Raw genomic sequence first — 23,297 nt, 5'->3', positions numbered from 1 at the left:
GAAGATTGACCACATAATTCTGACACTGTAAAACGTATGTTTTAAATGGATGGCAATGCTGAAACAAAACATGCATTTTGGAAGAGGAAAGATTTACTGCGGACTAGACTGGACAGTGAAGGCTTCAGGAAGGACAAGTACTGATGTGAGCACAAGGAAAAATGAACAGAATCTGGCTGTACAAAGGAGGGGCAGCACATTCTGGGTAATGGGACCGGTCTGTGGAAAGAGGGGGGGAGAGAATGTACAGTGGGGAGCTTGGTGTGCTGGTATGGATGAGTGCCAAGATTACGTGTGGGTGCTCCCCAGCATCCTTGGTTTCTTGCAGCCCAGAAATATAGTTTTTTTCCCTTTCCTCCTTCACTGTTCTTCATGTACCACGAAACCCCCTGGATTCACTGTGAGGAACATGACCCTTGCATCTTCTCACCTTTCCTCAATTCTTGGCTGTTACCAGCTGAAGAAACATAACTCAAAATGCTTTTGATTTTCCTGTGACTATAGTTTTTTTATTCAATTCCAAATTTTCTTGCACACCAGTAGTTAAATAGGGGGGTGACATGTAATGGTCACTATGTTAATGCTTTTGTTAACCTGCCTGCAGGATGCTCAAAAACTCCGTTTGCTCTGCAGTTTCCAATGCAAAGGCACACAGACTACACAGGACCTACCTTATTATCTTTCGCTTCGATCTGCTTAGCAGATTCATGAATTCTCCTCTGTAACTCTGTGATTGTTGACAACGACTTATCGCACCGCTCCTGCTGATCCTTGATTTCTTGCTCGATGCTGAAATGGAGTAATTCTTTCTCATCCTTTGCAGACAGTTCCTTCTTTTTGGCATGCAAAACCTCCTCACATACTTCTTCATACTTCCTATTCAGGTTGGCCAGTTTTTCATTCAAGTTGGAAATCTGTGTCTCCAAATCACTTTTCGTTGCTTTATATTTAGACAAATCAACCACCTCTCTGGTCTCTAAATTTTTTAATGCTTGTTTACTATTCTGAACCTCTGACTGGAGTTTGGAGACTTCCTCAGCTTTGCATTGGTTTTCTTCTTCCTTGGCTCTCAAGCCCGCTTTCAGGATCCCAAGTTCTTTCTCAAAGGCTTCCTTCACCTGCAAGTGCTCTGCCAGCGGCACAGACGCGCTCCTCTGGTTCTCCAGCAGCCGGTGCAGGGTGGCCACTGTCTGCTGCTGCTCCTCGTAACACTGCTGCTTATTCCGCAGTTCTTCCTTCAGCTTCTCAATCGTGCCATTGAGAGACTTTTTCAGGGCCTCCACCTGTTCCGATGGAACATACTGCTTTTGCAAAAGTGCCTGTGCTGCAAGTATGTCAGAAGCCTGTTTGGCATTTTCTTCTTCCAGTCTCTCCTTCTCGCTCTTCACCTCCACGTATTTCTGTGACAGGTCTTTTAACTGTCTGTTCAGCTCTTCTGTCTTTCTGCTTAATGCTCTTTCCGTTTCATGAGCATCCTCAATGAGAACCTTCTTACCCTTTAACTCCTTCTGAAGAGTGCAGATCTCCTTCTTTAACTCGTCATTCTCTTGTTTGCACTTCTTGTTCTCCTCGTCCCTGAGATTACACTTTTGTGTCTGCTCCGATAACTGTTCTTTTAGTTCCTTCTCTACTGCCTTAAATTTCCTCTCACACTCTTCAAAGCTGACAATTGGAGCATATTTTAGTTTAATGCATTCTTGTATCGTGTCGAGTTCTTTTTTCTGGGCTTCGATTTCGCCCTGCAGTGTCACGATCTCTTCTTGGCCTCTCCGGTAGCTGGCCAGGATGTCAGCGCGGTCATCCTGCGCCTTCCTCGCGCTCTCACTGACAGCGCGCACCTCTTCCTCGTGCTCTCGAAGGCTGATGTACTCAGCTTTTATTTGCTTCTGAGTGTTCTCCAGGTTTCTTCTTAATATTTCATTCTCATCTTTTATTTTCATAAATTCTTGATTTACATGTTCAAATTTTTTCTTCACATCTAACAATTCTCTGTTAGTTTTATCTAATGTGCTACTCAGTGCAGTTTTAATCTCGTCATGGGTTTTAACTGGCACGTACTGATTACTCATAGTCTTTTTCAGTGTCGTGTTTTCAGACATGAGTGAATATACTTTCTCTTGGTCTTCACCACATTTCCTATTAAGTTCAGACAGCTGTTTGTTAAGTTCAACTATATTGGATTTCAGGGCCATTATCTCTTTTTCATGTTTCTCGGGAGCTATGAACACAGTTTCCAGGCGGCTAACATTTTTACGTAAACTGTCATTTTCCATCAGCAGTTTCTCCATCTCCAACTTCTTTTCTGTGTATTTTTGTGTTACATCTAAAAGCTTTTTATTCAAATCACCAACAGTTATATCATGTGACTTTTTCATCTCTTCACTTACTTTTAAAGGAACATAATGGTTTTTCATGTCAGCTGCTAAGTTATGCACTTGCTGGTTGAGGAGCTTATTATCCAGATAAGCCTTTTCAACCTCCTTTTGTAAGGCCTGATTTTTCGACGTTAACTCGGTGACCTTCTTCCCAAGTTCTCCCGACCTCTGTTCTAACCTGCTCTTGAGCTGCTCGTGCTCCTCTGGTCTGACGTGCTGGGAAAGCTTGGCCTTACTGTTCTCCAGTTCTCTCTTCAACTGTCTAATTTCACCAAGTGACTTCTCATGTTCTCTTTCCATATCAATTAGCTTTTTTGTCTTCTCATTTACTTCATTTGACAATAAGCTCTTCATGCTTTCAAATTTTTCTGCTGGAATGGAAAGGGCCAACTTTGCTAACAGTTCTTTTACCTGGACTTCCATCTCTGTGACCTTCTTACCTTTCTTCTCTCGCTCCAATTCACACATACTGAACTCCTTCTGCAGTCGCTTATTTTCTTCCTTCAGCTTGCCTTCATCCCGCTTAAACTCTTCGACCAACATCTCGTTTTGCTTGATTTGGTTTCTTAATTTTCCCACTTCTGCTGAAGCACCTTCATATTTCGCTTTCATGTCTTTCAACTGATCCTTCAGCTCCTCTGTTAGCCTGTGACTCCCTGTAGCTGCTTCACTTGTCAGATGCTCTTTAAGGGCAAGAAAATGCGTCTGCATTTGTTTCACTTTCCCTTCGGACTCATACATTCTCTTCTGCACATCTTTCAGTGCGTCTTCTAGCTGCTTTATCTGTTCATCGGAGTCCTCCTTGACCCTTTCGCATTCGAGGGCTAGCGCCTTGCACTCTGCCACCTTGTGTGCCAGCTCATTCTGCAGCTTGAGTCGGTCCTGCTTTGCGGAATCGCAGAAAGTTCTCATTGCTTCCAACTCTTTCTTCAAAATTTCATTTTCAGAATATGAGGTTTGATTGGGTAAGGACAGCTCCAGTGGTCTTAACATAGATCTACTTTGCATATGAGCTGGCATGCCCGTGGAAGTACACTGAAAAGGAGGGGACAGGTATCAATCACAAAAGCCAAAGACACCCCCTTACTTGCCAGACTTACACAGGATCCAGAACATCAGTAGTCAAAGGTTTTCAGACTAGTATTTTGGAAAAATATACTACTGATGTACGAGGTAAGAAAAACAGTTTTGGGTATGATTTCCTTAATATACACTTAAGCGGTGACATTTTGGAAGTCTGTTCACTTACACGTATTTCTAGCAGAACAAAGAAAATAGCTGTGGGCTCTGGAAACTGTCGTGTCCTTCCCCGTTCACAATACCTGCCCCCACATGACTATTAGCTCAATCAATACACGTGCATTATCTCTATATTTTAGGACATATAATGTGCTTAGAACTTCAAATTCTGAAGCCATCAGAACCCTCTTAGATTTGAGCCCTTGAAAAAAAGTTAAAAATTATTTCTAAAAAAATCTGACTTCTGAGTATCCTCACTGTTAACTCCAAGATAATGTTCTTAAGTCATAAATATACCACCAAAATAAACCTAGCTAGCATGAGAGTAGTCAAGAGACTGATGTTAATCAACCGGCTAAAAAGCAACAAGTTTTCTTCTCTCAAATAGAAAGATAAATTAGAACTTTGCATTCAATCTTACTACAATATTTGATTGATATCTTGTTCCCTTCTAGTAAATGCTGACAAAAAGAAGTATAATTAAACTTCTCAGTGAAACATATAATCACGAAAGACTAAATTTAACAATTTGTATTTTTTCCCACATAGCCTATCACAATAAGGGCTCTCTACAAGTACCAATTCACTGATAAAAGCCATGTGTTATGCGTACATTCCACTATTTTGTTTCATTTTTGTTACATGAAATACAACTTTATTCTGACTCTAAATGAAAAGGAATGAGAATGACAGGAACAAAGTTTCACCTTGAATACTGTGATGTGGCCGCAGCAGTCTTAGATTTGAAACTCATTAAGGAAACAACCCTGTTCCAAAACAGCTAAACACGCAGGTCCAAAAAACGAAGGTATTTTTGAACTGCCACCGTCAGTCCCAAGTCCGCTCATCTCCAGCATCCCAAAGATCAAACACAGCTTCTGCTTAGCTAGGTAATAAAGCCGCACCACTGACACCACAGGACAGCTGCCTATAAAACTAGGCATCTGATGCTGGGCTCCAGCTTCCCTTTCTCACAAAGTATCATCCTTTGTCATCCAGGGGAGCGGTGGTCTGAGCAATTTCAAGGTCATGTCACACTCAGACTCTGCTGCCAAAGCTGGGTCCATGACAAGCAAGAGCAGGCATGGCGACAAACTCCAAGTTGGGGTCTCTAATTAGTTTCTTTCTTTAAAATATTTTATTCATTTTTAGAGAAAGGTGGAGGGAGAAAGAGGAGGAGAGAAACATCAATGTGTGGTTACCTCTCATGCATCCCCCAACTGGGGACCTGGCCTGCAACCCAGGCACGGGCCCTGACTGGGAATTGAACCCGTAACACTTAGGTTTGCAGAATGGCACCAATCCACTAAGCCACCAGCCAGGATCCAGTTAGTTTACTAGTGAGCCAGAGAAAGGGCTTTTCAAAGTTGTAGTTACTTTTGGCAGAATGTTATAGTACTGAAGATTCTTCTTTCAGTGGAAGACCATTGATTTTGCCTTAACTTTCCTGTCCTTAACATCCACTTAGTTGTCACACGTGATGATGGGGATGCTTTCACACACCCGTACCAGATCTCTGTGCCAGGCAGACACATTCTTGAAGTGACATCAAACATTATATTAGCACACTGGGCTTGGATGTTAGTAGCCATCCCTCAGCGCGCCAACTTCTCCTGGCCCACTGTGTCTTGTGCGTTGAACTTGATGGACCCTCTGTTGGCGTGGAACACCAGAGGGGTGGACCTCCACACTCAGGGTGGCTACATACTTCTTCTCAAATTCACCCGCCAGACTGGCGTTGCACAAATGTGGTTTTCCCAGTCCCACCATCACCAACCAATAAAAGTTTGACCTGAACTTGGGGTTCTCTTTGGGTGGTGATGTGACTTCCAGAACGCCTCCCAGTCTGTATGACCGAGAGCTGGAAAGATGGCGGAATTGTGATTCACATGCCCAGAGACACAGCTGACCCACTGTACTATTCCCGCGTTGTGCAGTTCAAGCTACACTCCCTTCCCTGGATCAAGACGAGAATTTACAACATGGGATAATTTCCCAGCCTCAGTCTGCTTCTAACTACCTTTCAACTTATCGATTATCTTTAGACTAAGACCACTATAACTTACCAACAAGTTACTTGCACAGCTTCCCAATTTCCATACTTGTTTTACTTTCATCAAATATTATCTAATCTTCTTAAACATCATTCAGTTGATTAATATCCATCCTCTCGCCTTAGAAGTTTCCAGCTTCAAATGATTTTACACACCACACACACTAACTCACTGTGTCTACAGATGCAGGCACATAAAAAAGCCTCTAAAACCCAAATATTTCTCAGTTCTGAGGTCCATAAGAGGCATTAGGAGTGTAAACCTTGTTATTACTGGAAACTAAAAGTGAGGGACAGATAAACAAGCAAGAAAATCAGACAACACTACCTTCTTGGAAGCTTTATTTATTTTGAGGTGAATTTCTAAAACACAGCAATTTGAAAGCAAGGAAAATATACATATATATTTCAAGGTCAAAACAAATGGCTCTTTAATTATTCATACATGTTTTCCTCTTTTTATGGGAAAATACGAAGAGTTAACCACTGCTGTAATAGAGGCTTACTGTAAAGACCATGAAATTGTACATTCAAATCTAATTTAAGCCACTGTCATCAAAAATACACTAGGGGGCACCAGAGAAAGCAGTATCTGCGAAAGAATGCAAGACCAACTTAGTTTTTTTTATAATGAAAACCATATTCGGCATACATATTTTTGATAAATATAAAAATCATTCTTTTTAAAAGACAGATATATTTTTTATAATTTTTGTATTAAAAAGTAGTATTACCTGTGAGTCTGTCATGTATATTTGACCTTGTTTAAGAAGCATATCTTCTTTTCCTAAATAAATCCAAATAAATGATGTCAACTTCAATATCAGTATCAAAGTAGGCTAAGTATTCATTCGGGTGTTATTATCTCTCCTTTACTTTTCAAACAAAAGAGAAGCATGAGTTATAGTATAAAGTTATCTCTGTTCTAAGACATTCATTCTTTTCCTTTTTTCTTTGTATATAAGGAAAGTATTGGTATTCTTCTGAATAAAGTTTAAGTTTGCTTTTAGAAATATGTAACACTATTAAATTAAATAAGCTCCACAATTATTATATATGTACCTGTAATCAGTCAAAATAAAAATGGCGTAACTGCAATTGACTGAATAAATATTAATACTCAATGAGAAGCAAAAGATGTTCTAGAGAAATTATTTAAAATTGAAAAACAAGAAACAAAAGTGAAGATTAATTACGTATACTCTTAAAATAAATGTTTATGGAACTTCTAAACTAATTTTAAAATTAGTACCTGAATTTAAACAATATCCATAGATTTCTCCATATCAGAAAACCATGTATATTTCCACAAAAAACAAGCCCCAAATATCACAAGATAAATGTCTACTAACCAGCAAAGCAAACTTGGTAATATACCAGACACAATTTTTAAAATACGTGCCATGGGAAGCTCAGTGACGGCTGATTTTACGTCAGAGGCTACAGAGTTCCGTGTGTTGAGGAATGTCACACATAAGTAGCCGGACGAAGTTTAGCAGCAGGAGTAGCGTGTACAGTTAGACAAAGTCAACGGGCATCAACACTCTGCTTAAGCTGGGTGAACTGGAATGACAATCTACATTTGTACACTTACGGTTACTGAAATGACTTCCTGATCCAACATGATCACTCTGAAATCAAAAGTATAAATGTAAACATTTTAGGTGAATACTGCTTCCTTTTGTTATATTGTGTACCTAATTTATCGCCAAATGATCCAGTCATTAAAACCACATTTTAAACATTCCTTGTTTCTCCTGAGTATTATCCTGCTAGAACCCACAAAGACCCAGCAGTAGCAACAATCAGCAGGGAATAAACTACCTCACTAGGCATTTTAATAACAGCAGCCAAGTGTTCAAGGAAAAGCTTTATTGTGCAACTGAAAAAAACTGAGCTTCAAATAAACTGAATATTTTTTATTTTATTTTAATTGTTGTTCATGTACAGTTTTCTGTCTTTTACTGCCATCCCAGCCCACCCCACAACCCTCCCCATGAATAATTTTCAATGTATATTCTTTGCTGCTTCTTTTCCTCAAAAGGAAGGAAATGCCACATTTGTACCACATCACTTTACCACGGCCAGGAGTGGGAACCCTGCCTCGCTGACTGTGAAATATTAGTATTAACCTCTTGTTTCTGAATTTATAAAACACCCATTAATTTTGAAGGCAAAAGGAGACAGAGAGAGCAGGAAATGAAATTGAGGCAAAAACCTACACTTAGTACCACACCTACCAATGCATCAGGGAAAGAAGAGAGGAACTCTGCTCTGAATACAATATATCTGGGTCGCTCCTTTTCCCAAGTAAGTCAAATACAAATAATCTAACACATAGGTTTAAAACATTATACCTTCAAGAGTGAAGATATGGGTATGTAAATTTATGTTTGTGTATCTGTGTGTATTAGAATAGTTGTGTGTTGAACTCTGATATAGGTAAACACAATAAAAAGGGCCTATAGTTCTGTAACTAAACTAATGCTACCTCTACCAATTCTTATTGCCCCAAAGGTATGGAAATATGCCTGTGAACTTAGTTAAGCTCTTTGTTCTATGTAATATTTAATAGTCGAGTTTGAAACAGCTACCAAAACAATATATCAGCAAACTGATATATTGTTTGTATGTAAGTATATCAGCAAACTGATATATTGTTTTATGTATCTAACAATACATAAAAAAGATCATACACCATGATCAAGTGAGATTTATTTGTGGGACGCAAGGATGGTTCAATAATCGCAAATCAATTGTGATATACCACATTAACAAAATAAAGGATGATAATCATGATATCAATAAATGCAGAAAAAGATTTTGGCAAAATCTAGCATCTATTTATGACAAAAGCAGTCAGCAAAGTGGGATAAGAGGGGACATACCTCAACATAATAAAGACTGCATATGACAAATACACAGTTAACATCATACTCAATAGGGAAAAGCTAAAAATATTTTCCTTAAGATCAGGAACAAGAGATGTTCACTTTCATCACTTTTATTCAACATAGTATTGAAAGTCCTCACCACAGCAATCAGAAAAGAAAAAAAAAAAGACACCCAATTGGGAAGAAAGAAGTAAAACTGTCAATATTTGTACATGACATTATACTATATAGAGAGAACCCTAAAGATTCTACCAGAAAACTACTAAAACTGATCAATGATTTAGTAAAGTAGCAAGATACAAAATAAATATTTTGAAGTTGGCTTCACTTTTATTCACCAATAATGATCAGAAAGAAAAAACACAATACCATTTACAGCTGAATCAAAAAATAAAATAAAATAAAATACCTAGGAATAAAGTTAACCAAAGATGTAAAAGACATGTACTTGAACAGTTACAAGCCACTGAAGGAACTAAGTAAAATACAAATAAATGAAAGTATATACCATGTTCATAGATAAGGAGAATTAACATCATTAAAATGTCCCTACTATCCAAAGCAATCTGTAGATTCAACACAATCCCTATCAAAACACCAATGGCATTTTTCACAGAACTAAAACAACTCAAAATTTTATATGAAACTAAAGAAGACAGCCACAGAAACCTTGAAAAAGAATAAATAACAAAGTTGAAGGTGTCACAGAACCTAATATCAAACTACACAACAAGGCCACAATAATCAAAACAGCATGGTACTGGCATAAATAGGGACACAAAGATAAATGGAACAGAATAGAGAGCCCAGAAATAAACCCACACCCATGTGGTCAATTAATACATGACAAAGAAGGCAAGAACATACAATAGGGTAAAAACAGTCTACTCAATAAGTGGTGCTCGGAATATTAGATGGATACATGGCAAAAAAAGAAAAAACCGAAAAAAGTGTAGACCATCTTCATACACCATACACAAGAATAAACCCAAATGGATTAAAGACAAATGTAACACTCAATACCATAAAACTCCTAGAAGAAAACACAGGCAATAAACTCTCTGACATTTCTCTTAGCAGTATTTTTTCTGATATATCTCCCCAGGCAAGGGAAACAAAAAATAATAATAATAAAGAAATGGGACTACATTACACTGAAAAGATTTTACACAGCAAAGGAAACTATCAATGAAATAAAAAGACAACCAACTAAAGGAAGAAAGTATTTGCCAGTGATACATCAGGTAAGGGGTTAATATCGAAAACTAATAAAGAATTCATATAATTCAACACCAAAAACACTCACAATCCAATTTAAAAATGGGCAGAGGACCTGAATAGACATTTCTTCAAAGAGGACATACAGTGGCCAATAGACATACGAAAAGGAGAGCAACACCACTGATCAGTAGAGAAATACAAACTAAAACTATGAGATACCACTTTACGACCGTCAGAACGGCGATCATCAATAATTCAACTAACAAGTGTTGGCAAAGAAAAGGGAATCTCCATGCACTGTTGGTGGGAATGCAGACTGGTGCAGCCACTGTGGAAAACAGTATGAGGAAATTAAAAACAGAACTACCTTATGACCCAGTGACCCCACTTCTGAGTATATGTCCAAAGACACCCCAAACACTAACTTGAAAAAATATATGCAGCCCTATGTTCATTGTGTGTTATTTACAATACCCACGATACAGAAGCAGCCCATCAGTAGATGAGTGGATCAAGAAGATGTAGTATATACATACAATGGAATATAAACAGAGAATATAAAAAAGAATAAAATTTTACCATCTGTAACAATGTGGATGGAACTAGAGGGTATTGTGTGAAGCGAAATATGTCAGAGAAAGACAAATACCAAATCATTTCACTTATCTGTGGAATCTAAAGAGCAAAATAAAAGAACATGAAATAGAAACTGAGTTACAGATGCAGAGAACAAGCTGATGGTTCCAGAGAGGAAGGGGGTTGGGATGCTGAGGGGACAAGCGAAGAGATTAAGAACAACAAATGGGCAGTTACAAAACAGTCATGGGGATGCAAAGTACAGCACAGGGAATACAGTCAGTAATACTGTACTAACTGTGTATGGTGCCAGGTGGGTACTTAAATTATCATAGGGATCACTTTATAAATTATATAATTGTCTAATAACTATGCTCTACACATGAAACTAATATAAAGTAATATTGAATGTGAAGTGTAATTGAAAATCAAAATTTAAAAAATCACTTTTGTATTTTTCGGACCATAAGACGCACCCAGATTTTAGAGGAAAATAAAAAAATTTTGAAGCAAAAAAATGCGGTAAAATATTTAATAACATAACATTTCACCAATGTAAACAGAACTCAACAGCAGCATTAACAACCATTATTCCTCCCCAACAGGGGAGGGTGCATCTTATAGTCCGAAACATACGGTATATTCCTGAATAAGGATAAAGAATCACACTGAATAAGCCACTCTCTTCAGCGATCCCCAGTGATGAATGACATTTATAAAACACATATTACGTCCTTGCACAATGAATCCATGCAGTTATAAGTCAGGAGAATGGTCCTCCTTGGGGTGGAGAGTGTGAGTCCTGACAGGAAACAAGTGTAAGAAGCTTTTGGATACTGAAACAGTAATGCTGTTTCTTCACTGGGTGTATGTTCAATTTGTGAAAAGTTCTCAACTAATACTCTTGAGCATGTATACTTTTTACTTTTCAATAAAATTTTTTTTAGAAAAACATGGCCTTGGAGAAACTAAAAGTTAACTGATCCAACTAAAGATGAGTACATGATCTGACCCTCTTAACACCCTATTCTTCATCAAACAATGTGTTCTGCTTAATCTAGATAGATATGGAATTTTTCCTGAGATAATCCTGGAAATGCCACTATTCATTGATATAATGCTTTGTTACTACTGCCATCATAATCATTGCAAATTTACAGGTAAAAAAAACTTTTTAAATGGTAAGAATGGACAATGAGGAAGGCTGGGATGAGAAACTGGAAGTAAATTAAACATCAGTTACATGCCAGTCAATTTCAATGATCTCATTTACCCGTTAGGACAGCTCTGGAAAAAGGCACAATAACTCCAATTTTGCCAAAAGGTAACAAGCTCAGAAATTTTAAATAAAAATCTGCCCAAGGTCAATGTATTTAAACTATAAAGAAAAGAATGATAACACAAATTCACATCTGACTCCAAGCCCTTTAACACTATCCATTATGAATTATATAAAATAATTTATTTAAACTTTTCTATACCTCAAAATATTTATATCTATTTTTCAGAGCCTCAATAGTTCTCAAACTTTCTTCATGTTGCTTTTCTTTAGCCGCCAAAAGAGACTTCAGCTTTTCTTTCTGAAGTAGAAAGGAATAAATACAGAACAAAATCACACTGTGCTTGAAACTGAGTTTAAACTGTGTTTTAGGAAACATGAGTTTGAATTACTCTGAGGGCTGCAGCTAATGAGATCTCTAGCATAGTGGATTTTTAACTATTAGCAGAGTTAACAATTTCTTTAAATATACTAATAAAATATATAATACATATAAACAATATTATAAAAAATTCAAAATTCCTGTTTGTCTTAAACATTATTTTCAGATATTTATTTTAAAATGTTTAGAATTTTACATCTTTTCATGAAAAACATCACAGAAAATGAGATATTCAGGTGATAACAACGAAATGCCAACGATAACCATGCCACTACTTTCACAATGTTCTTTTACAGTCACGTGTAACCTTTTTTTCCCTTTGAGCAATAGCCAGAAATACATAGAATCCTGGTCTCTCTCTCAGCTGGGGACTTAAACCTCTACTGACACGTCATCAATCTGCACAACGTTTCACAGCTTTAAAGTAGAACTTATCACCCTACCTCGCTTTCCAGATCATCAGCAACCATTACTTCCTAAATTGGAAAGAAAAAAAAAGAAATGTATTTTCATTCTTGGAAGTTCATTTTAAAAGGCTTAAGCATGGCACATACCCTTTAAAAAGACCAGCACGTTCCTTTAAGAGTGGGAACAAGAATGCCCACTCTTAATGCCCACCCGATTCCGCGGAGCTGTCATTTATTCTGCTCACTCTCCAGGTTCAGAAGCACCTTCGATTCTTCTGGAAACCCATCAATGATCAACCCCTACCTGCTCTCCCTCCTCACATTTCTGTCTGCCCTTTCCTCTACAATCCCACAGTCCCAACTATAATTAAGCCCTTTGTTACTGCTATATACCAACATCATTTTCTGTTCTTGTGAGGGGGTGACTCACCCCCACAATGGAATTTATTCATAAAAAATTGTGTATTTATTCTTACATGTTTAAATGTCCATCACCTTCAAAGTACTCCACGTTTGATGCAATACACCTATCAAGATTTTTTCCCACTGCTCAAAACAGGTTTTGAACTCGTCTATTTTGATGCCTTTTTAGTGCTTGTGCTATTTTTTGTTTAATCTCTTCCATATCAGCAAAACATTTCCCGTAAAGGACTTTTTTCATCCAGCGAAACAAAAAAAAAATTCCTTGGGCAATCAGGTGAATAGGGAGGGTGGGGCATGGGGGTCATGCTAGTTTTAGTCAAACACTGCTGAACACCCAGTGTGGTGTGGGTAGGTACTTGTAAATCGCCCATCACGAAATAGGAAAATGTGTTGAAAGAGTCTTCAAAAAAAATTGATTCAAGCCAAACGCAGCCTCTCACAACAACTGGCACACTGGCACACTGGCACAGATGGGGTCCTAGACTACTCACCTAGTGGGAGAAGCCTGTACTACAAAAGGCCCACCCTCCCATATCAAACACTAAAAGCTTCATGTAAAGGCCCCAGCGAAACAGAACTTCCCTCAGAGCAATGACCAAATTTTACCTCTTTAAGCACATAGTATCTGACTTGATTTGACAAGTGATTATTAATAATTTATTATCAATGGTGATTACTGCAGCAAAATAGTGTGGATTTTTTAATATGCAGATTATTTACCTCATTTAGCTGTAGTTGTAAACCATTGACTTTATCCAATAATATTCTCTGTTCTTGCTGAATTTTTCTCAGCCTGTCTTTCAAATCTCCATTTTCAAGCTCCAATTCCTTAAATAGTAAAGAAAACAGGTGCTAGGTAGACAACTTTAAAAGACCAATTCTTATGAAAGGAATTTTAAAAAACAGTGTGCTATCACATAATGATATATCTGTATATAAAAGAGCTTAACTCTAAAGATACAATGATTTCAATGATATGCAAATTATATAAATCCATAGATTGGAAATAAAAGAGAAAATTAAAATCTCATGATATCCAGTGAATACAAGTACATAAAAAACAGCAAACCATCATGATTCTAATAAAAAGTAAAAGGACCATCTATCTGGAAACAGAAAATAGCAGAAGAATATGCGGTTTTAACTTGTTTAACACCCTCAAATTTACAAGACTAATCTAACGCTTTTGTTAAACTAATCACCACTTCAGTGGTATAAAAAAAACATTTAAGTCTCCAATTTAAGGCTATATGTTTCACTCTCTTAATACTACATAGTAAACTATAAAACCCAAAGAAAATACTTTTGTTTTAGCATATGGAAAACAGCTATTCAACTTATATTTTAATGATATTTCAGTCATAAGATAAACTATTTAATTATGGGATCTTCTTCCAACATAATCCACATAACAATTACTCTTTGAACCCTTTCCCAAATGTGAAAGGTAAAAAATGCTGTGTGGTTAACAAAATTTTTTTTCTGAATCAAAATAAAAATACTTTCAGAAGAAGTTCAGATTTTATTTTACTTACATTAACAAGCTTCATTTTTATCATTATAATTAGTTATGTACAATGAATAGCAACTTATGATTTCTGGCCCAAATGAATACTTTTAAATGAACAAAAAGTTATATAAAGTTGTTAAATTATTTGCTTCCTAATATGTACTAAAACAATACTTTGTGTAAGATAATACTGACCCAAACATTCATATCAAAAGTAAATTCTTTCCAAAGGGACTGGATAAGAAAATGGAGTCACAAAACATAACAGGCCACTTTCGCTTCCCCTACTCATTCCCCCAACATTTTTGCTTCCTCTCTTTCTTCCCTACCCCACCACCAAAAACAACAACAACCAAAATCACTGGAATTCGTTGCAAAGAAAGATAATATTTTTTTACCTGAATGCTTTGATGTTCCCTCTGATTTGACTTCATATTTACATCATCTAGCATGTGTGTCAAATTTCGCTTTGATAAAACAGAAGAGAACACAGGTTAGCAAGTATGAGAACAGAGAAATATCCATTTTGCTCACTAGGTAATAAACTCAATTAGTGATTTTTCAGTTTATCCAACATTAACTTTTGGTATACATAACGCAAGGTAGCAGCATTTGTTTCCATTTAAAACTCCAAATGGAAATCATATTTAAGGATATTGATTTTAAATAAATCAAGTATAACTTATTTTAAAATGCTAAAAAGTAACACAACTTAAAATACTTATTGCTAAGGATTTACTTGAACCAAAGGAACCAAATTCTGAAAGAGAGAATTTGTACTAGACAGAGTCTAAAGTTGTGCCACGAAGCATCACCAACCATTCCCAAAGGAAGAATTTCCTCTTTGAAAAGCAAGAAGGAGGGGAGATACACGTTGGAAGAAAAATATGGAAACTCTTTCTTTGAGCACCTATGAAATAAAACACCAAGGGGCTGCGGTAGGTAAGAGACAGACAACCCCCTGACCAGAGCTACACGAAGGTCTCTCGAGACTTGGCTGGGTGTGTGTTATCTAGTGCACTTACTGCTCTGACACCTCACTCCAGCTTAGCGAGCTGCTTTAATAAAAACAGAATGATTAAACAAGACAGCAAACAACCTCCTTTTTTCACCCAAACTGACCTTTAAATCGACAATAATTTAGAAAGCTCTTTCTTTCTTATTATTTGAGAGCAAGAAAATTAAACAAAGAAAGAGCAGCTAATGCTTTAATTTTCCAAGATAATTTTTTTATGTTTTGCATTATTTGTCGAGTTTCATTTAACCAAGTGTATAATGAGTTTAAATTTAGAATTCGAGGAACAAGTTAAGATATTCTATATCTACAATTAAGAAGATATTCTATATCTACAATTAAGAAGATACTCTATATCTATCATTAAGAAGATATTCTATATCTACAATTAAGAAGATACTCTATATCTATCATTAAGAAGATATTCTATATCTACAATTTGGCCCAAACTATATTTCTACCCCCTTTCCTCCCACCAAAGGACTGTCCTTATGTGCAGTCTGACCCGTCTGACTACCTTTCACACCTCCTCCTTCCCTTCAGAGGGTCCCTCATAACCTGGCACCCGGTTACCGGTCCCGTCACTTCTCCTGCCCCATGACGTGCGCATCTCTCCTGCCACTGTGGCCATGTTACACATGCTCCCTCACAGGAGCTTGCACGCCCCCTCCCTCTCTCAGTCAGGCACCTCCCACAGATCCCCGTGGCTTCCTTCTCCCTTCCTTCAAATCTCTGCTCCAATGTCACATCCTGGGAGAGGCCTTTGCTGACCACTCAGTCTAGAACAGCTTCTTACCCTCTTCCTCTTCATCTCCTAATCCTGTTCAGTGTTCTTCAAAGACTCTGCTATAATCTTAAATACTCATCCACCTGCTGGTCATCTCTCTCACTGGGTTGGGAGTTCCATCACTTCAATGACTCAGGAACTCTGAACACTAAGATCTCTCCAGTAGCTAGAACAGTAACTGGCATATAATAGGTGCTCCACAGATATCTGTGAAGCAAATTGAGTAAGATTTTAAACTACACTTCTTAACAGGAATTATATGTCCCTTAGTACTGGAAAATATCCTAGTTACAGAATACATTTTTAATAGATCTAATAAATAATGGAAACAAATGAGTTTTACAGTTCTTAGCAGAATATCAACTCCATGTATTCTTTTAGATAACACTAAGCAGAATACCATTCCCTTATTAATATTCGATGATAGTTCTTTAAATATCTATATGTTTTAAAAATTATTTTTCTCTGACTCTATGTGAGATGGCTGGTATAGATAGATACAACAGTGTCTGTTTTATTTCACTCTACCCCCCCGCCCCCACTTAAGTTATCTGAGGAATGAGAGAGGAGGCTCAAGCAGTTGCTCTGGATGGAAAAGCACAATGACAGTGGATATGATCCATGCATAAATATATTATTTAATCTGACAGATTAAAATGAAAAATATGCTTTAGTATAGCTTTCAGGTTCAGGTGAGAGGTGGAGAAATGATGCAGAACGATGACCAGGAATGCTCAGAAAGTACCTGATTACTTTCTCTTCAGGGCTGGGAAGTGCTCAGATTCCTTTCGCTAGAGAAAAGCTGAAAGCCTGGAAGGAAACGGCCACAGAAGAGGAAAGCTGCCTACACTAGCTTGTGGCAAGATGGACAGAGTGCCGTAAACCAACCCCTGTAACTTGAAGAGATTGGGCAATATAAGACATTTATTGAGACTAGGTCACAAAACCTGGGTTAAATAGTGACTTGATAATAAAATTAATGCAAGGCATAAACTATTTTTATGGTACCCTGTGACTCCTGGCTTTTCCCCAAACTAAAATCACCTTTGAAAGGGAAGAGATTTCAGACCATTGATGAGATTCAGGAAAATACAACGGGGTAGCTGGTGGCCATTGGGAGAACTGTGTGAGGTCCCAAGGTGCCTACTTTGAAGGGGGCTGTGGCACCATCGTCCTATGCACAATGTTGCTTATATCTTGTATTTTCGTCAATAAATGTCTCTATTTTTAAAAATACATGGATGGATACCTTCTGGGAAGATGTCAAACATACAACTTTTCAAATTAAAATTAACACCTACCTGTTGTAATGATGGTCCTTTCTTCCAAAGCTCTCTCCCTGAAGATTTAAAGAGATGAGGAAGAGGAACAGTGAGACAGCCGGCTAACTTGAGTAGTTATGAATTTCCTAACTATACAATTGAGTCAATATAAAAAAATAAATTTTAAAGTTGCTTCTCAAGCTTACTACTTTAAAGTTAAAATAACAGTAAAATATCACTTTTGCATCTCTAATTGGCAACATTTTTTTGCTATGATGACATCCAGGTAGACAATATACAATGGTAGGGAGAAGACAGGTGAAAACACAATATTTAAAACACTCCTAAATTGAAAGGTAACTTATCAATAATACACAAGGTCTGGGAGAAGTAACGCCTGCTTGAGTATGGTTGGTAGGGTAATAATATGGGTGTAATAATTTACAGTTTTAATTTGAACATTTCACCTAAAATGTCATATGGTGTGCTTGAGTGTGATAGTTATGTTACAGAATTATATCCTTATGATTTTGTAATAAGAGATCTTCTAATTAAAAGGGGCATCATTTGTGCCAGATCCTGTATATTGAAAGCTTAAAGAAATATGCATACCCTGAAACTCCATGATTCAACTTCTAAGAACTAACCCTAAGAGTATAATAAAAATAGGCTGAAATAGTTATGTACAAGGACAGTTACTAGATTGTTATTTATATTAGTAAAATCTATAAACAACTTAACACCTATAGAAAATTGCTTAATTAAGTTAAACCTAAATAGATGGAATTTTAAGCATCAACAAAAATCATATCATAGAAAAAACATTTATTTATAATGGAAAAGCCTACAAAACACGTTACACAAAAAGCAATCTACAGCTCACTCCAGGTAATCTCGATTTCATACAGAGGGAGAAGACTGGGAGGATATTCCTCAAAATGTTAATAGAGTCTCCTCAGTAGTCAGATGACTGACTAATTTTATTTGTTGTACTTTTCTGTATTTTCCAATTTCTCTTTAAAATCATAGAAAAATATTTGGCACAGGTACTCAATAAATATTGGTTGAGTATTATATACACAGGTTTGAACAATGATTCTTTAAAACTACAAATATAAAAGTTAAAAGTTTTGCCCCTGCCATCAAAAATATATTACCAAAATGCTTGATTTGACTCCTTCTACTCAGTCCTTAAATAACTCCACAGTATAGCCGGGTCTACTGATAAACTAGACAATATATGCAACATACACTGCCTCAAAACAAGTGACAATGGGACTTCCAGCCAAGATGGAGGCGTAGGTAGAAACCCTTCGCTTTCTCGAACTACCAAAAGGAGGATAACCACCAATCTAAAATCAATAAACAATCAGAAGCACCAGAAAATCAAACTGCATGGAACTCCAACAACCAAGGAAATAAAGAAAAAATCAACCAAACCAACCAGACTGGTAAGATGGACTGCGCAGGACAACTCAGAAAATCAGTGGCGAGAAGCCTGAGGGGCGGAGCCAGCTGACTGCCAAGCTCTGGGGCTGCTGGGGCTGAGGGACTGACTTAAGGGGAAAACTGAGACTCAGAGCTCACTGTGGGCTATGGCTGGGGATGCCCCAATGGGAGAGTCTGTTGGAAAGTGCCGTAGAGATGAACCAGTAAGCTGCATTGTTCCCTCTCTGGCCCCTCCCACACGGGCATTGCAGCAAGGAGGACTGATCTGCCCCAGTGAATACCAAGGCCCCACCCCTTACAACTTATCAGCTGTGCCAAGGCAAAGAAAAATGGCCCAAATGAAAGAACACAGCAAAACCTCAGAACTAACCAATGAGGAGATAGCCAACATATCTGATGGAGAATTTAAAGCCCTGGTAATCAAAATGTTCATAGATCTGACTGAGCTTGGTCAGAAAATGAAAGAATAAATGAAAGATACCCAAAATGAATAAAAGCAAAATATTTAGGGAACCAACAGTGACAAGAGGGAAACCAGGATTCAAAGCAACGATTTGGAACAAAAGGAAGAAATAAACATCCAACCTGATCAGAACAAAGAAACAAGAATCCAAAAAAGTGAAGAGAGGCTGAGGATTCTCTGGGACAACCTGAAACATTCCAATATCTGAATTACAGGGGTGCCAGAAGGAGAAAAGCAACAGCAAGAAACTGAAAACTTATTTGAACAAATAATGAAGGAGAATTTTCACAATCTGTTAAAGGAAACAGACTTCCAGGAAGTCCAGGAAGCTCAGAGAGTCCCAAAGAAGTTGGACCCAAAGAGGAGCACACCAAGGCACATCATCATTAAGTTACCCAAGATGAAAGACAAAGAGAGAATCCTAAAAGCAGCAAGAGGAAAGGAGACAGTTACCTACAAAGGAGTGCCCATTAGATTATCAGGTGATTTCTCAAAACAAACCTTGCAGGCAAGAAGGGGCTGGAAAGAAGTATTTGGAGTCATGAAAGGCAAGGACCTACATCCAAGATTACTCTGTCCAGCAAAGTTATCATTTAGAATGGAAGGGCAGATACACTGCTTCCCAGAGAAGGTCAAGTTAAAGGAGTTCATCATTACCAAGCCCTTACTGTATGAAATGTTAAAGGGACTTATCTAAGAAAAAGAAGATCAAAACTATGAACAGTCAAATGAAAACAAACTCACAACTATTAACAAATGAACCTAAAAGAAAAGAAAAACAATGAAAACAAAAACTAAGCAAACAACCAGAACAGGAACAGAATTGGAGAAATGGACATCACACAGAGGGAGTTCAGTGGGGAGGGGGAAGGGAGGAATAGGGGAAAAAGGTAAGGGAAGAAGCAGCATAATCAATAGGCACAAACTAGGCGGGGAAAGATAAAAAATGGTATAGGAAACAGAGGACTCAAAGGGACAACCCAGGGACATGAACTAAGGGGGAGGGGAATGCTGGAGGGTTGGGGCGCAGAGGGGGGTAAAGGGGAAAAATTGGGAAAACTGTAATAGCATAATCAATAACAAGTACTTAAAAAAAAACAGGTGACAATGTAAATACACAAATCCATCGTACAAAGGGAGATAAGCCAATACTGTTCATCCAGTAACAAGTATTTTGCTTCTTAAAAATTGTAGTCCTACCATCTAATCTTTAAAAGCTACTCCTTATTAACCTGGGCTTTTCTAGTTACAGAGAACTTCTGATACCTCTGTTGGTATTTTCCGATGCAGTCTTCAACAAGGCTAGAATGTCCAGGTTGTCACCAATTCTTGCATAGTAAGCACTATCATGGCCAAGAGCATCCAGCAAGCTTACATCAGCACCATTTTTAAGTAGGACTTCTACGGCATCTTTACAACCATACTCGCAACCTAGCATGAGAGCAGTTCTAAAAGGAAGACAAGGAATAAAAGACCTTGAGAAATACCCAAGAAAATACTTCAGAAATCTTCCAGAGCCCCCATTTTTAAAGAACAAATATTACTTTAAAAAATCATACTTATTACAGATTCAAATTTTACTCTAAGTTTTAATCTCATATTTTAACATCACAGCATTTATAAAAACATTTGCTTTGTTTCTTGGTTTGCAGAGCTAAAATCTTTGATCACTTTATATACATTTGTTACTTCTGATACCAAACTAACTGCCTTTATTTCAGTCCTACTATGTCCTGCAAGCAAATTACCAGAAATCTTCCACAGCTGATACTGTCATCCCACCTGCTCAAAACCTACAAACCCAAGCCACCCAGGCCCCTCCGTGACCTGAACCACAGTGCGCCAACCTCCCCCATGAGTCCCTTCTACTCCAAACTAAACAAGAAGTGAATTCCTGTTTATATCAGCAAGTAGTAATAATGCAGCAAAACAATTAAATCATTATGTAAATTTAGAAGGATCCTAGTGATTATTTTGCCCAATTCTCTATTTTTATGGCTGAGGAAACGAATACCTAATGAAATGAAGTGACTTATCTAACTCTGTCTTCAAATGTGTGTGTTAGATTTTAGAAAGAAATTGATTCTTGACTTACTCTGCTATGTATGTTCTATTTCTTTTATACTCTGTAATAGTTATTGGTATACAATTTTATATAAAACAGGAATTAATGAAGTTTTTAATATTGGGGAAAATGCCATATATAGATAGAACAGGGAATAAAAAGAAACTTGAATACAGTATTAGAACTTAAGATTTTATTTTTAAAACCATCTGCTATCTACTCTATATAATACAAACTGCCCTACCTCACTGATTTTTTTTGTTTAATTCCAATGGGAAAAAAACATGCTTGAAAGAAATATAAGATCAATTTTCAAAAATGAGGCATGATACATGAATCAACCAGCTCATTGCCCTCTGATACTGACATTTATTTTTAAGTCAAATTCATCAGTAATGCCTGGAACCAGATTATACCCACAAAAACAAAGTAATATAAAAAGCCGCTTTCTTAATAATCACATCAATGATTTAACTGCTTAAGAATTTCTTCCTGCCCTGGCTGGTGTAGCTGATTGAGTGGATTGAGTACGGGCTGCAAACCAAAGTGTTGCAAGTTCGATTCCCAGTCAGGGTATATGCCTGGGTTGTGGGCCAGGTCCCCAGTGGGGGCTATGTGAAAGGCAACCACACATTGATATTTCTCTCTCCCTACCTCTCCCTCTAAGAGTAAATTAAAAAAAAAAAAATTTCTTCCTTTGAAATGCCTGAAAAATAAAAGCAATCAGAGCCATAAAATCTAACATCTAAAGACTATTATACTTCCTATTTCCAATGAACTACAAAAAAGTAAGATAAGTTTAAAAAAATAAAATTAAGAAATCAACAACTTCACTCATAATCATCTGCAAAACTCCAGAAATTTGCTATAATTACTGTGATGCTTCAACTAGTGGAGGGGCGGTATTCAGATACTTTGTTGTCAGATACTTTCTGACTATAAATACTAGAATTATAATATAGCAAGGGCCATGATACACTAGTCCTAGAAAAGGGGAAAGGGAAAATCACAGAGAGAAATTCTAAGTGCAACCAATTCATAATTGGCACGAAATACAGGAGCAAAAATAAACTAACAGAAACTTGGGACGGAGAATGAACCCGGTTTCAGAGCAGGAGTCAGCAGGCGCCCGGGCCGGGCGAGGAGAGCAAACACCCGGAGAATATCTGCGCTGAAACCTGCGAGTCCCCAGGACACCCAAGGGGACTGTTGGAGGACTCGCTAACGAGAGTGGACTGTAGGTATAATTCTGTATTCTTCTCCCTTATACCTTATTTGAGCCCATTTCATGACGCCTAACTGGGATTCTCTTCCTTTAACCCTTCGACTCCAATACGGGCCCTAGTCATTCTGTGTATTCTGCATTTGCCCGTCACCTTCCCTGTGTGCCTCTCCCCACCCTCCTTCAGGCAACACTGAGGAAAAGCAAGAAGTGGCGCTAATTCCAAGGAAGGGGAGAACCGAAGGGGACGGGAGGCCAGGATGACGTGACTTGCAGGCCAGGGCACAGCAGCAGTTTCAGAATCGCTGTGCAGCCAGTTGGGGCGGGGAGCTGTGGTTAAAAACAAAAACACTCACCTGTTTTGTTTGTCCCTAGAATTAATATCCGCTCCCCTATCTATCAGCAGTTGGCATATCGTTGGCCTACACATCTGAGTGGCCAGAACAAGTGGTGTCCGCCCATCCTAAGCAATGAGAAAAATAAAACAGCATAAGGCAACAAATCTCCCAAAACAAAAAGTCTGAACGCATGAGTTGAAATGAGAATAAACATGCGCTGACTTACTACATCTCTGGCATTCACCGAGGCCCCGTGATCACAAAGCAGCTGTATGCTAGAAGGACAGTCTGCCATAGCTTTGGGGGACAAAGGAAAATGATAAATGGTGAACATCTG

The 23,297-nt window shown here is 37.7% G+C and overlaps 1 protein-coding gene and 1 pseudogene across 3 annotated transcripts in view; both read right to left on the bottom strand.

Moving 5' to 3' along the window:
- UACA (uveal autoantigen with coiled-coil domains and ankyrin repeats) overlaps window positions 1-23,297 on the bottom strand; it is an 89,177-nt gene that overhangs the window by 7,042 nt on the left and 58,838 nt on the right. For all 3 annotated transcript variants that reach the window (XM_037047164.1, XM_037047165.1, XM_037047166.1), the window contains exons 6-16: window positions 23,187-23,257; window positions 22,979-23,085; window positions 20,602-20,783; window positions 17,463-17,500; window positions 14,758-14,826; window positions 13,570-13,677; window positions 12,463-12,495; window positions 11,840-11,938; window positions 7,262-7,298; window positions 6,402-6,454; window positions 672-3,410 (exon numbers count right to left, since the gene is read on the bottom strand). In XM_037047164.1, the coding sequence (XP_036903059.1) occupies window positions 672-3,410; window positions 6,402-6,454; window positions 7,262-7,298; window positions 11,840-11,938; window positions 12,463-12,495; window positions 13,570-13,677; window positions 14,758-14,826; window positions 17,463-17,500; window positions 20,602-20,783; window positions 22,979-23,085; window positions 23,187-23,257 (3,536 nt within the window). The remainder of the gene's footprint in view (window positions 1-671; window positions 3,411-6,401; window positions 6,455-7,261; window positions 7,299-11,839; window positions 11,939-12,462; window positions 12,496-13,569; window positions 13,678-14,757; window positions 14,827-17,462; window positions 17,501-20,601; window positions 20,784-22,978; window positions 23,086-23,186; window positions 23,258-23,297) is intronic.
- Window positions 4,539-5,496, bottom strand: LOC118987661 (GTP-binding nuclear protein Ran-like; annotated as a pseudogene).

Source organism: Sturnira hondurensis, unplaced genomic scaffold (genome assembly GCF_014824575.4).
Source record: "Sturnira hondurensis isolate 20B ecotype Veracruz unplaced genomic scaffold, ASM1482457v3 Scaffold0005329, whole genome shotgun sequence".
Classification (NCBI taxonomy): domain Eukaryota; kingdom Metazoa; phylum Chordata; class Mammalia; order Chiroptera; family Phyllostomidae; genus Sturnira; species Sturnira hondurensis.
The sequence above is the reverse complement of the archived record's forward strand: the minus strand, read 5'-3'. Positions and strand labels throughout refer to the sequence as shown.